The 15,983-nt window shown below is 34.2% G+C and overlaps 1 protein-coding gene across 4 annotated transcripts in view; it reads right to left on the bottom strand.

The window, feature by feature from the left end:
• The window catches only part of LOC128998538 (uncharacterized), a 104,145-nt gene that overhangs the window by 78,502 nt on the left and 9,660 nt on the right, over positions 1 to 15,983 (bottom strand). For 3 of the 4 annotated variants that reach the window (XM_054424713.1, XM_054424712.1, XM_054424711.1), the window contains exons 9-19: positions 15,872 to 15,959; positions 15,474 to 15,640; positions 14,759 to 14,889; positions 12,617 to 12,679; positions 7,325 to 7,457; positions 6,352 to 6,431; positions 5,611 to 5,770; positions 4,432 to 4,652; positions 3,276 to 3,408; positions 2,478 to 2,552; positions 567 to 722 (exon numbers count right to left, since the gene is read on the bottom strand). In XM_054424713.1, coding sequence (XP_054280688.1) covers positions 567 to 722; positions 2,478 to 2,552; positions 3,276 to 3,408; positions 4,432 to 4,652; positions 5,611 to 5,770; positions 6,352 to 6,431; positions 7,325 to 7,457; positions 12,617 to 12,679; positions 14,759 to 14,889; positions 15,474 to 15,640; positions 15,872 to 15,959 — 1,407 coding nt within the window. The remainder of the gene's footprint in view (positions 1 to 566; positions 723 to 2,477; positions 2,553 to 3,275; positions 3,409 to 4,431; positions 4,653 to 5,610; positions 5,771 to 6,351; positions 6,432 to 7,324; positions 7,458 to 12,616; positions 12,680 to 14,758; positions 14,890 to 15,473; positions 15,641 to 15,871; positions 15,960 to 15,983) is intronic. The other variant, XM_054424714.1, reaches the window with a different exon arrangement.

Below are 15,983 nucleotides of genomic sequence, written 5' to 3' on the forward strand. Positions count from 1 at the left end.
CCAGCTTGGATTTTTCCCATAACGGCAATGTTAATGGTTAAAGCGTATTACGGCATTGTTTATTAACATAAAAAGTTGCAAAATATCTCATTTTAAAGCTATTGAAACCACAGATGTAATTTGCCATCTACTTTTTACTTTTAATTGTTATTATTTTGTCAAACGACATAAATATATTAAACTGTGATTTTTTTCAACCTCTAACACAAAAGTTTTAAAAATCCGAAAAGCAATTCACAAGGAAAATATATTTAAGAATCACATAACATTTTCTGTTCGGTAATCAAGCTTAGGGTGCATGATTAATATGCTTCATTGTGAACGCATGCTTTTGCTGATTGGCGCTAGGACAACCATTGTTTAGCCTGGCATCTGACGGTCTACGAAAATGCAAAACTATTGACTCCTGCGGACTCAATGACCTGCTATTATTTAAATTAAGACCTGTATTTGAATGCATTTAAGATTTCCCAACAAAAAATTATATTTAAAATGTAAATTTGAGGTAATACATTGAAAAACATACAAGACTCAGATAGTGAAATGAATTCAACTTGTTGGCTTACCCAGCAGTTCGTCATCATCCTCAACCAAATCTCCTAGTATAGCATTGACACCTTCCACTTCAGCCAAGGCTCCACTACCCTCCTCTTGCTCCAACTTCTCCAGCTCTGCAGTCACAGACTCGGGAATCTCTTCTCCCACCCCGGCTCTCTCTCCTGCTGTAACACACAACGTTGTAGAAAAGACTCAAAACACTTCTGGAATCTACAATATCTATTGTGATGATAGTTATCGTTTTAAGTTTTAAGGACCAACTGTTATGAAGCAATTTGAGAACCATGCATCTGCTGGAAGAAAAATAAGCCAAAAAGACTGAACATAATCAGACACCTGTTAGAAAATGGGAAGTAAAGATATTCTTTTTGTGCTTAAAAATAAAAAAATAAAATCAAGCTTCTGCTATATAAAACCATTGACTATACACAGAATAGACTTCCAATGTAATGTTAAAATGTAAACCCCAGAAAATAGATGAAGTTCAGGACTATCTCACCAGAGGGTACTAGTGTACAGTAGACCCCTCTTAACCGACCCTAATGGGACCGGACCTAGGTCGGATAACTCAAAAGGTCGGTTAAAACGGGCAATCCCTAAAATCATAACATAATGAAGTGCTATTCATTTGGAATGATATAATCATTATTTGAAGTCATACTTGCATTATTTATCAAATGAACTACTCTTATCTCCTTTTTCGTATTGATAGAAAAGTCACAAATAAACACAAAACACGGTTAAGTCAAATAGGCCTACTTTCAGTGGAATATTTTATAATACTAGGGAAGAGTCAATAAAAATTCCTATTTTAATAACTACTACTGTAATGTATTAATTGATGCTTTCCAAATCCATCGTAATACAGTACAGAACCTTTTGTCAAAATTAAAGATACAAGCAACCATTTTGTTATAAGACAGGATGTTTATTTATAGCCTCTCACTGGAGGATCGAGGCACAAAAACTATCTTGACCTTGGAGTTGTTAACTCCCCTTCCCTGCCCAGCAAGTTAAGTTGCATTGTTTGTTTACTCCAGCGATAAGATAATCAGTTCTCAAAATCGTAACACACTTTATGATGTTATAAATTTGCCGCACAGATAACAAATAAGATGAGATGTGCTCGAGCTACGATGATAACAAACTGACAATAGGCTATGCTATATTTTTTGTGATCAATACAAAATAACTTATTCTTAGTCATATCCTGTGGAGATAAGCGTATGGTTCAGTTCTCATCGCCCAGCGTGGGAGCGGAAATGCCGGGATTCCTAGAAAGCGGTCGGTTAAAACAAACTGTATTATTTTATGTTCGAAGGCGGATAATCCGATTATCGGTTAATACGAGGTCGGTTAAGAGGGGGTCTTCTGTATTGGGTTAAATATTAATTGAAATCATTGCAGTATCATAGCAAACAGCTGATTGATTTATCACTAGACACAGAATATTGTCATTAATTGGTAGACTACGGTACTGTATCACAACAGATAGCACCACGTTTTTTTTTTCTTCAAATTTCTCCATTTCTTGGGAAGTCTATTCTGTGTATATTCAATGATAAAACTAATGTATATAGCACTTTTTCTATGTTTCTGACTTTTATGATATTTAAAATAATTTCAAAAGAAACCTTAACCCTAAGTTTAGTTTAAAGTCAAAAGTTAAAAATCTTTTTAAAGTTGGTACTGTTGGTAGGCTAACAGAAGAAAGTTAAACAAGCTATAATTTAGCAACTAGGGAGAAATATTTATTTCTCTTTTTAGCAAGAGAGTGAGATTTGGCGGATTTTGAAAAACACTTCATGCAAAAGATTGAATCAGTTTCATGGTTACGGAGCAATAACATTTATGATTGGGAAAATAATATAAGAATGTTTGAAATTCAAAACGAGAAAGAAACATTCAAAGATATCCACCTGCTAAACGTTGAGGATCAGCAGGTGAAGGAGTGACTAGCCTCGTAGCATCTCCTGGCGGACGAATGTTCCCATCTGTAAAAAATGGGATAAACTCACAGAAACTAGTAGAGAAATTATTGTTTAGCAGTGCACTTCTACACATACTTAAAAACTACAACACCTAAGAAACAAATATGCCGCCTCGAATATCTCAAAAATGTCGCGGCAGGATCGGGTAGCAGAAAGTTCAGTTAACGCAGAAAAAATTTTTAAATATGTTTAAAATTATTAACATTTTTAAGTTTCTCTGTTACTTTAAAATGTAGATGTAAATTAAAACCACTTACTTTTTCTGTTTTGAAAAAAAAATAATAATTACTAAGTCACAAAGTAAAGACACCACTATGGAAACAGTGCAATGTAAGATAAATTGATGTAGTTACTCCACACAATGACAGAACTAAGTTTGTGGTATACCGATATGACAAGTTGATAAACTGTATGGTATGCAAATGCCTAAAGCCTGGTGCGTATTTTCCGAGTAAATACAGGAGCAATTAAAGGTCTTAACATACTTGCACGTACAGTAATACCACTAAAAGAAAGTCACACGATTTAATAGTACTGGGTTTTCCTCAGTATAGGTAGGATAATCGAGTATCGTATGATCATGACTTTAATATCATGTATCAATGTTGATAAGTCTGAAATAATATATAGCCTAAGTCATCTCTGGTAAAAAAAGGATATACTGCATAATAATTAAAATAAATAACTCTTTATAAGTGGGATTGATCAAATTTGAGAAAAGCATACCTGAGAAGGGCGGGCGCTGGACCAAATGATCATAAGGATCAAGAGGATTTCTAGGAGTCGCTAGTCTCATCATTTGGGCAGATGGGAAGCCAGGTCTCTGTTGTAGTAATAATCTGACTCTTGCGTCGACTCCCTACAATCACAACCACAGCACAATCAACACCACCATAGAGTAATAACTGTTACAAACACAACAGTTATTGCAAATAGTACACCAATCCAAGAGTACCACTGGTTACCAACACAGCAATTGATACAATAAATGAAACCATAGAAATCACAGATACTTGTTACAACCAAAGCGAAAGCGTTTCTTATAACCACAGCTATCCATAATGCAACAGTCAAAATCATTCAAACACTATGTAATGGTAGTTAAAACCACAGGAAAGGTGTAACAATCATGACAACCATTACAATCACAGTGCAATACTCTTTTTTACACTCGTGTGAAAGGTAAGCGTAGCAAAACCTCAGACACTCACAGTTGCAATATAACAATTATAACTACAGCGGTCAAAGTGTAAACAAAGCGATCAATAAAGGTTTTGAACCTTGATACTACTGCATAAATATTACCAAAGACAACTTGACGAAAAAATAAGTTGAATAACATTTAGAGTTACAGGATGCGACACATGTAGGAAACATATTGAACTACAGTACACAAATGGTCTCCGACACAATATTTTTGTCGGCATTACAAAAAAAGTAGGACCAAAAAGACTAGACACGATAGTGTACAATATAATTGGGTTGAATTTTCATCGACCAATAGGACAATCCAAGGAACCATTACATATGAAGAAATAAGATATACCGTCCAACATTGTGGGTTTGCAATGAAAAAGAACTGTTGTATTGAAATGAAGCTATTTCTGATACCCTGTCACGATACACAAAACTGGACTTGTTAAAGCGACCAAAGTAAAGTGATCCGAAATACTATTTTCAATAAAGATAATTTAGTCATAAAATCGATACAAATATGGTTTGGAAATAACGAAGATTTTTTAAAATAATTCTGCTCTTAATGTTAGTGGTTCCTTTGTTAACACCTGGTAAAAGGTTTGTGTTTTACAATGGTCAATGAAGCAATAGTAAAACTTTATAACTCCATACTACACCCTGGATAAATTACACAGAAATAATCTACCTGTCCTCTAGGATCTGTTGAGAGGTTAGCGTTGGGCAGTTGAGAGGGGAGCCGAGGTGTCCGTATGATCATCTGTGTCTGAGTCAAAGGTAGACGAGGAGTGGCAGGGCGAGGGGCCATGTTGGGGGGCAGCGGGTGTCTGAACGTAGCAGGACTGGCTCCATCAAACCCAGGCCCAGTCTGTGTACCGGCTTGCGAGTCACCTCCGACAATGCCGTCTTCTGAAACAGAAGCAGCAGTTTTCATCAATTACATGCAAGAGTGTGCAAAAAAAAGTATAAATTCTTCAAATCAGGTTTCTTTCAATCAGACATAGACATATTTTATTAGAATAGAATATATCTATGAGTGAGTGGTAAATTTTATCTATTGATTTATCTTACTTTTGCCTTTAAATTGTTTAGCATTCAACATTTTTAGATAAAATGGTAGTTCATTATGCTATCTTAGTCCCATATAAAAAAAATGTTTAACTATGTCAAATATGTTCAGCTTGTAAGTAGGTAATGTAAAGTTTTTTTGTTTCTAATACTGTAATTATGATCTAATTTGTGTTACACTCTACAGTAGGAAGGGGTAAATTAGTGAAAACTTTAGACTTGGATTAAAGGTTTTTAATTTACTTAAAAAATGGGAAACTGAAATTGACAAATATTTACAACATTGGAACAATCACTATTAAATACCTAAATCACCTTTAGGTATTAAAAACTTGAAAAGTTGCCCATCGTGATCAGATAAGGCAGTGATAAAACATTCTACTTTATAACTTTTATAATCTATGTTAGTGATAAAATTATCGATAGCTGATTCACCTGTTTCAGTTACTCTTGTGGGAATATTTACTGTATTAAATACTGTAGTAAACAAATTTAAACAATATTTTCATGGACATTAGAATTGATCTTCAACAATTTGACTTTTTCTGTCAAATTGTCTTTCCTGCCATGGATCCAATTTGGAATTTTACTGATGTATGGCCCAAAAATGGTGTGAATTCTATGATTTCTTTTCTGAACAACTTTTTACATGATGTTCTCTTACTTGATTAATCGCGGAGGGTTGATGTAATGCATTCTAATACTTTTATTTGTTTTTTTTTTGTCCACCAATGGTTTGTTCTAATGATAAACTATATAAAAAAAACTTTTGAAGACAGCAATTACTTAAAAAAATTACCTTGACCCCAAGGCCTATCTGACTCCAATTTGGTTTTGATCTGCTGTCTCTGCAGCAAGTCACGAAGTTGGCGGCTCATTTCTGGGTTCATGGTCCGAGCCCCAGCGTGTGGGAATGGAGCTCTGATATAGCCAGTAGGCCCTACCATCCTAGGCACCTGCTAAAATAAAACCAAACAAAAAAGAGTACTACTTTAACCTAATATTAATGCAATGAAACTAAAAGAATAAATAAAATCATAGCCTCGCTCTTAACAGCCTGACAAATGACAAATTAAAATTCTAAAACATATAATTTGGGAATGTCCCTGAACGTTAGGTAAAATACATATGTTCAGGGAGCACTCCCATATTGCTAAGGGTATAAAAAAATCATCCAAATATAAAATAACAATCCAAAGTATATTTTTTAGACTAAATAATAATTATATTTTGATTCCCTCAATTTTGCTGATTCTCTAAGAAATTACAGTAGATCGCTAATCCGGACTTGACGGGGAAGAGACAAGTCTGCACTGTGGAAAGTCCGGTTTGAACACAAGCGTTCAAAAGAATATACAGAAAATGTATTGATATTGTGGTTTACTTTATAAATTATAGCTCATTTCACAGCCTATTTGGCAAACAAAATTTGTACCTGAACAGGTGTGATATGAAAAATATTAAAACAGCTGCGTGGTTAAGCAAATATGGCTTTATGGATGGGCAGTTACTGTTTATGGCTGCAAAATTCTAGTCTTACCTGAGGATTAACAGGTGATTGTGCGTCGCTGGGCAGGGTTACTACTTGATCTGCGGTGAGTTGGCGAACTCGTTGTGTGGCTGGAAATAATTGGTTGAAATTATAAACTACAGCTAAGTATATTTGTAAATTCAGTAGACTCCCTCTTATCCGGACTCCTCGGGACCGAAGCCGGGCCAGATAAAAGTTTCTCCAATTAAACCGGCGTCCCCTAAAACTGTACTCTAACGTTTTGTACAAAGGTTCACAACAATCATTTAGAGTATGAACGTTTCTAACGATGCATGTGCGCGCCACAGGAATCACTCAAAAATCAACCCAAATATTTTACTTAAATTTGGGAGAACCATGTACAGTATTTAGACACGTGATTGTTGGTTTAAAACTTTTCCACGAGAAAGGTAGTTTCAGTACCGCCCACTTCCTGCCGATCCAGTCCGGTTAAACAGATGTCCGGTTAAAAGGTGTTTGAATGAGAAGGAGTCTACTGTACTCTTATTATAAACCTAAAAGACGCACCGCTTTATTATACTATTAAGGAAAGTTTGAAAAATAATAAACTACTCCATCAACCAAACATTATAAATTGGTAAAACAATAGATGGATTAAATAAAATGCTACTTACAAAAAACACTCACTCTATTAAACAAATCTTTTGGTTTCATAATTTGATTCTTGACTTAAACAGATTTTTGAAATCAGTCCAATAAAATCATAAGCACCGATTCTGCAGTTGGTTCATGGTAATCGACACTTTCAGGATCAGGAGGGTTTCCTCGGTATTTGGGTGTGACTTTAAGTTAAATTGCAAATAACTTTTCTTTATTTTAATTTTATCTAAGTGATGATGTCGTAACCCTCTAGGCCTATTCTCAAATAATGTGTAAAACGGTTCTGGTTGAGAGCCTAGCGTCTTAAAATGTAAAGTTTGGACATTAAACAAAATTGTAAATGTGTAATTATGTGACAAACCTTGCACTCTCTGATCCTGCATCATTTGTTGTTGTTGTTGAGCCTGTTGTTGTCTAAGAGCTTGCAGCTGTTTCCACTGTCGTTCCTGTTCCGCTTCCCTCACACTCTTCGCCTGTTGCAGCTTATCCTGTTCCTAACCACACCCATACATCGTCAACATACCCTTGATGAGTTCACTTTCATCTTACCTTGACGTATGTTCGCTTTTAGTAGACTTTGATGTTCAGGAATTAAGTTTTGAGAGACAATTTGTTTTCATTATGAAATAGTAAAGTTTCTTTTGTCTACTCATTTTATTATTGGAAATGGGAAATTCGTACTAGAATTAACGTTTTTGTATATTAACTTTGTAAAACCCTAGGGATATTTTATTTGTTTATGTATATTATAAACCAAATTTGAAGCTTAGTAAAAGATTTGACATGAGCAATTATTACAAATTTAACTGTTTATCTGTACTTGCGGACATAAAAAGGAATGTGTAATATAATGAAAACTAATACGATTGAATTCATAATAAAGTAAAGTCTTCAAGACACAAAAAAATTATTTCCTTTAACTTTGTTTATAATTTGGTAAGCAGCAACAAACTAGTCCTTTTATAATTTAGACTTGATTTGGCAACCTATATTTTTATGGTAATATCACAATTTAAAAATATCTCTTATTTATTCTAAAAGTATTTTTTATGGATTAATATAATTAGCCGTTTACATTATAAATGGTACAAACAAATATTTATAACGTTTAAACAATTTTATGTTATCTAGAAACTGTACATATTTTAACGCGGTTATCAAATGCTATGAAGTTTTAATACTGATTTCTACTTCATTCCTTGTTTTATTTTTTAACTGCAGTAAGCAGTACTCAATTATTGACTTTAAATAGTCAAAACAAAATCATTAAACATAAGAATTATTTGTTCCCTGGTGATACAATAATTTGGCTAATCAATTTTTGAAGTTATAGATAGTTTGTTTCTGAGAAAATGTTACAAAACGTCAAATCATTATTATTTATGAATTATTTTGCATATTGTTTTGCTTGGTTATAGCAATAATGGTACATTAACAAATGTCTGGTAAACCAAGTTTGATAGTACACTACTATCTAAAACACTCCAGATAACTATCGGTTCCTATTTTGTGATTTCCAGTGGACAGATTGGTTTTAGAAGAGACAAAAGTACTATTTCCGCCATAGTTCCGTTTGCAGATAGTTAAACAGGGATGAACGAGTTGCAAAGAATTGCTTGTAAGTTCTGTGATTTATACAAGGCAAAGGACTGTGTGGTTCTTAGAACTTTAAGATAAAAAAAATTTAATAGTAACAAAAATCATTTCCAAGTACAGTTGATAAAACTAGATTGCGGTAAATTTTACAATTTATATCTCATAGGACTCTATGCAAAGATAAACTCCTTTGAGTGGAACAAATGATTCAACAATCTGCCTTTGCACTATTAATTCAAAGACAAACATGTAGAATTTTCGTCAGATAGATATTATAGTTGATTATTTTTAAAAAGAAGCGGAATTGAATGTAAAACATTAGCTAATTTAGTGTAAGGTGGATGCTATTACACGATAGATCAAATAATATTGGTCCGATTTTCAAGAAATTTGGCATGAATGAAAGGAAAGAGGTAAATAAACTTAAATGAGTTCGGGAACCAGCAAGATCGGGTCCTAGAAACAGGGTGTTATGGGGTTTTTTAAGTTTTTCAAAATATGGTTTTTATTTTTCAAATTTATAACCTCAAAACATGGAAATGTCCAATTTGGATTACAATCATCATGTAGAGTCCCCTGGGCTCTGCCCCAGTGGATTTTAAAGTTCCAATATTTACCTTTTTTGTTTACATAGGTTCAAGCTATTTTTTTTAACAACTGGTAATATTTGTATATGTTTATGTTGTAATGAAAACAGATAATATTTGTGAGATTACATGGCTTACGTTTTTTTTTTTTATTTTGTTCATTATTTCCTGTTTTTTAATGGCACTTCTTTAGTAGGCCTACTCTTCTCTGCTTTTTTAATGACATGCCACAGCGTCGCTGGACAAATATTACTGGTAATCGTAGCGGTATTTAGCTGGAGAGCTTCATCTGGACTCCGTGTACTGGTTCAAAGAAGTAATTTGCCACCTTCTGACACTGTGCTCCCTTTCGCAATGGAACGGACGCAGTTCCTTACTATCCCGGCATTCGCAATGACAGTCAAAGTTGGAGTGTATCTTCCGAAACCTGTGTTTGGACACAGCCAGCTCTACGTTACCGCCAGTAGAGAAAGGTCTCTTGTGGGCTACGGTTCTTCGTAGAAGACACTTCCGAGCAGGGTCGCTTAAAGATGATCATTGTGTTTACACTAAAACATTGTTTATCGTGAATTGATTTGACATTAAAAATTTACTGTTAAAGGACATACCCTAACATTTGTATTTATTACACCAGTGAGTGCATGAGTTCGTTCGAAGTTCGTTTTAAAATAATAAGCTTTGACGTTCACTGAGAATTTGAGGAAATAGAGTAGAAATGGAGACTAATAACGTGCTTAGGCATATCCTTGGAAACAGTTCTACGTAGATTAATAAACTCGTACAATCGTGAAACCCCGGGACATCCTAGTTTTGATCAAATTTGGCAAATTTATTTATTTCATCCTCCATGATTAGCATTGTATATAAAAAAAAGCTTTTTCCCTTGCTTGTAGCAACAAACCTAGGTACTTTTTAAAATCGAATGTTATTTGAATGGGGAATAAACTACTTGTTTATGGAAATATTTGAGTTAAAATCCAATCAGAAGAATTGAAATCAGCTTAGTCTGCAGGTTTTCTGCGGTGGGGGTATTTATATGTTTTTTTCGGTATCATATTTTTATTGTCTGATACAAACTACCAACCTAGGGTTACCAGACATAAAATAACATTAACCATTTTTATATGAATTATATTTTAAAGTCATTAGATCCAAGCTTCGTTTATTAAAAAAATATTTTGTAAATATTTAAATTCAGTTTAAACATACTCATAGAGTTTCAATAGTTTTGTTTCAATATCAAAACAGTAAGAGTACTCTATGGATCTACTTACTTTAACTTAAATGTCATGCTATATAGGATTGATCTATTTATAAATGCATTAATGACAACGTAAAAACTTTGTGATTTAATTTTATAAGTGTTAGTGGATAAAGACTACCTCTGCTGTACCAAAGTCATAAAAATACATAAATGTTAAAAAATCAAAACCATACAGTTAGTTGGTTTATTTTTGGTATAACAATAATTATTATGTATTAGATAGTAAATTAAAATCAATCAGAGACAACATGGAATTAAAGAGTACCACAACCCATGCAGTTACACCTACAAAAATTTGACTATCTATTAGGTTTATTGAATCAAAAATATTATTCCAAGTTAAAACCATGTGATTTTAAAATTTCCTAACAATTAAAATATTTTGGGATCTAGTGTAAATCAAAAAAAGCTATAGGTTTTAACTTTTAACCTCTGGAAAATACACAAGATAAACTTAATTTAATTACTTTGTCATACAAAATCTATTTTAAATTCTAATATCTCAATCCAGATATTTAAAATTTATAATCTTACATTTATTTTAAGATCCAAGCCTCGTTTATAAAAAATATTTTTAAATACTATGAAAAAATATGAAGAAATCAAAACAAATTATGTTGAGCATGACCCTTTTTGCTTTTAACCTGAAAAAAAAACTTAAATAATAAAAAGTAATATTAAAAAAAAAATTATATAATAAACTCAACAAGAAAAATTATCCAAGGATGTTTTAGTAATATATAAAACTAGTTACTCCTTTTGATAAATAATACTTTCTTATTATTATCATTTAAATCACTAGATAAAGGACAAATTAACTGTCATATTAAAATGATGAGACAAAGTCAAATTCTTCGACCTATGTTTTGATTCAACAAACCCCCGGTAAGATAAATCGTTTTGTAACATTTAACACTAACATACATTGAAAATATCTAAACAAATTAACTCATGCTGAAGAGATCCTATGACTGCCACCTTCTGAAAAGCTAAACACGAGCAAGCAAATGCAAAAAGGAAACAGGGTAGGAGAGGTAAGAATGGAGAGATTAAGGATAATCTTGGGGACAAAACAAAAACTAACAAACTGAAAACCAAAAAAACATCCAACAAAAAACATTGCTAAAGAGGAAAAACTAATGATGCAACAGCTCAAAATGACAAAATATCTCAGAAAACTTGTAAAAACCACATGAAAAATAAAATTGGAAAAACTAAACAACGATACAATAATCGAAAGAACATTTCCCACCATTAATTCAGGATTAAAGCTGTTTGTCGCCAAATACTGTACGGGATCCATTTGTATGACTGAGATATATATACAAACGAAAATGAACGACGATAGAGAAAAATACTTACTTCCATCATGCAAAGCCACAAAAAAACACTGCCGCCGGGATCTCAGTATCCATAACATCATACAATAGTCCAATCCAACATCAAAACGATTCTAAAATAAACTGACGGAACAAAACTACAGTAGTCATTCCACGGTCATACGGACATCAACGAATTGAAAATACTGCAAAGAGAGAAAAAAGCGAAAGCTAATAAATGTCATCCTACATCAAGAAAGATCAAACGAACGCGAAATTGTCGCTGGTTGCTACCAACAAGGAGACAAGCGTGCGAGGCTCACCGTGGCGGGGGGGTCGTAAGCTTCCTGGCCAAGGGAGGGGAGGGTTCTCATGATCTCAGAAGGAGTGAGGACACGAATGTGTTGATCACTGAGAGGAGAGGATCCGGGAGTGTCCCGAGGAGACGACTGAGGAGGGGAGGTGGAAGTGGTCTTGGATCTCTGAGTAGAAATGAGCTGTAACACATTTCTCTGTTTGGGGTTGGATTCGGTCTGTGTCGTGTTTTCCGTGTTTGTCTGAACGGTGGCAGAAATGACGGAACCCGAAGTCATCACAAGAGGGGGGACCGACTGGATGATCTGAACTGTGGTGGCAGGGTAGTGGATGGTAGAGGAGGAAGTAGTGGGGATGATGTGGAAGGTAGCTCTAGTGGTAGAAGGCAGCAACGGAATGTACTGTATGGTAGAGGGGTGGGAAGGTATGGTGGTGGGGAATGTCTGAGGCTGAGGTGTGGGGGATGTGTTGGAGCCAGTAGAGACGTGTGCGGGGGTGTGGGTCTGAGTAGGGGCTGGGGAGGGGGAGGGGGTCTTGCGAGACGCCTGCCTCGTGCCATCACCTTGACACACCTCTGATCCTTGTGGAGACTTGCTGCGAGGAGTAGATATCACAGCAGGAGTTTCCTTCACAATCTGTCAAAACATCCCACCTACTTTGACCGCGGTACATACAAAACTTGGTGCACATTAAAGATAACCAATGGATTTGCAATGGTCCATTCTGAACAAATTCGACCACAAAACATTAGTACCAGTCTTATGTTTTGTTATCGTGGTTTTGTTAATCATATTTTAATTGTCTCTTTCAATTTTAGAATTGAGAAAAAGGGAATTTTGCTTTGACAAAATTCAAACACACCCTTCTAGTGTGAGTAAACCAACTTAATTAAAGAGCATTTTTTTTATAGAGAATTTTTGAAAAATCATCTTCATAACAACTAATACTTAATTTACCTCATCAATCATCATACATTATCAAGGCCATACTTTAAAAGCTATACAATTTCCAGACACAATAAAAAAAAAATAGATAAATAAATAAGCAGTCCTATTAAAATTACAGCTTACTTGTGTTGAGTTAAAAAGAAAGTAACCTAAACAGATATGGTTATGTTCACATAAACCATAACTCTGTGACATTATTTTCATATTGCATTTTTTAACTGATATGTTGTCAATTACAATCATGGATATTGCGAAAAAATTTAATCATTTTCGAGGATTTTACCTTAAATAGTAACTGTCATGATAACTGAGGAAGATTTCTTGAAATGTTTGTTAGAACTACTCTCTTTGGGTAGAAAATATTTTTCTTATGTAGAAGCATAACTAATAAAAATGAATGAAATATACCTGATAAAACATTTTTCAATAATGGAAATAAAAAGGTTGAAATTCCATTGGCTATCTCTACCCCAAGATTAGTTACACACACATATAACATACATTACGTCCATACATGGTGTTACAGCAATGGTATACAAACTAAACAGTTCATATTTAACACATCCTAATATTGTATTAGTATTTAAATACCCCAGTGTCAACAAAACTCCGAGACATTACGCACAATTTTGCTCACATTAAAAAGTAACCTCGATTCTAGTTGAGGCAAAGTATCTAATAATTACAAAAAATTCTTCTACTGGCAATTTATCCTTTTTGGCTTTGTGAGCAATGTACAAAAAAATGAAAGGCTCTTCCAAACGTACACAGCTTGAACAATAGTATAATTTTAAAATATTTATTAATTACTAAACGTTATACCACCTTGTTTATATTTTAACAGCTTTCTATAACTCTCCACACATTAAACTTTGAAATTGCAAATTAAGATGGAGGAAAACTATAACAAATTACTCAGGTTACATTTACACTAAGCTACTATAGTGGTTGAGTAATTTCATAAGAAAACACACAGTTGTAAATCGGAGCATTAACTTCATGCTGAGTGTCCGATGAAAATACACAACCAACCAAGTATTTAGTGTGGACTGGCTTTGGAGTTTCAACTGTTGACACTACTGGAAGAGCTCAAATCATTTTGCAATCCAAGCTCGGAAAAGCGACAAGTACAAACTAAACTATAACTGAAAAGTGCAAGTGACACAAATAGCAACCCTGAGTGCATCAAGCAGTGTTAGGTACACTCCCCACAATATAAAACCCCAGTTCACAATGTATTCCCAGCATAGTAACTTTATACACAAGTCAAATATTTTAAAACAATTTTAATTTAACCATTCTAGTCCGTGAAGTCTGACAAAAGTCCTCATCAATAAATAAACTTCATTATGTGTCATCGTGTATTTATTTATTGATAAAGTCTTCTGACGAATTTCATTGGCTAAAATTTAATGATAGATTTGAGAATGGGTCAAATGACCCGAAACTAGTAATCGCCAGTTTATAAGACTGAAGACTGACAAAGGTACTTATCCTATTATATCAAAATTTTAAAACTTTAAAAGAAAGAGACCCTTTTGCCATCAAGGGATGATTTACATTGTAAAAGTGATTACTCACTGACTTGTAATAGAATTAAGACTTGATACAAAAGTTAATTTAAATATTGATTTTCTTAAATATTGTCTTTATTAAATTAACACGTGTTGAATTTGATTAAAAACATTTACAAATATTATATACACGTTTCACAAGTAAAATTTGATCAAATTGAACTTTTGATAGTGTGGAAATGTCAGGTTTTACCTGGGCTTTCTTGTGTTGCGCATGCAAGCGGAGCATGCGATTCTCCCTAGCCTGCTGAAGATAAGGCACTCGCTGTTCATGTGTCAGGCTACGCCACACCTTCACAACATGTTTGCTTCTCTCGGTAAACACTGTAAATAACACAGTAAATACAGTATATTGTGAAAGTTATCTAAAACAAATTATTGAAAATTTTAAGCAGTACTTCATTTACTCTTTTCAGCACAAGCTAAAGCTTAACGATGGACGAAAGGCCAAGCAAAGTTGAATAGTGACCAAGGGTTGAGAAGAGACTATTGGCCAGTTTTATAAACTATATTTTGTCATACAGAATTATTTAAGCTAACTAATTAACTACAAGGAAACATTATTTATCAAAATAAGTACAGAACTAGTGTTTTCATATACATCAGTGAACAAAGTTTGCAAAGGAAAGATGTAAAAATGATGTCCTGGACTCTACTTGATTCTTTTATACTATAGGGATACAAAGAATCACTTGAGCTCCACAACTCACTGGGGTAGGGTATTGTGAGTTTAAATCAAATGTTCAGCCCCCGAGGTCTCAGATTAAAATCCTGCCACATCAGCAACGGATTTGATCTAAGTGATAATGCCGCAAACCCTAGGTCTAGCCATAAGTAAGGTAAAAAAAATCCTGGGCTAGTACTTAGCATCCTAGGGGAAAGAAATTGTGGAAGTAGTGAACACTTACATGGGATATCCTTCTTCCACTCTGGATGGATGATGTTAGAGAAGAGTACAGGTGCGATGGTCGCCCCAGCGCCGAGTCCTTCATCTGCCTCCATGTACAACAAGTTGGCCTGGGTGAACTGAAAGTCATCTAGCCACTCGCCAAATAATGGGTTGAACTGCGGGGTGCTGGACCAAAAAAAAAACAAAAAATAAACTACTGAGAAGAATTTTAAAATGCCAATTTAGGAATATTCTCAACGCATTTTGTATTTCTAGTCAACTAAACTTAACTTACAAAGACAACTACCGAGTAAAACTAACCCTGAGTATGTCAATCCTTACTGTTGAAATCAATAAACAATAACAAAATATGTGGAAAAGAAGAGCAAGATCAAGCTCTAGGGCCACTATACTTACTTGTTGTATTCTGGGTGGTAGTTGGTAGACCCGGGGATGGTAACTTGAGTTGCCATGTTAGGATGAGGCAGAGCTGGTCTCTGAATAACTAAAACAAAAATGTTCACAATGG

This window comes from Macrosteles quadrilineatus, unplaced genomic scaffold (assembly GCF_028750875.1).
Source record: "Macrosteles quadrilineatus isolate MER2022 unplaced genomic scaffold, UCM_ALF_1.0 Scaffold_7__1_contigs__length_78375512, whole genome shotgun sequence".
Taxonomy (NCBI): Eukaryota; Metazoa; Arthropoda; class Insecta; order Hemiptera; family Cicadellidae; genus Macrosteles; species Macrosteles quadrilineatus.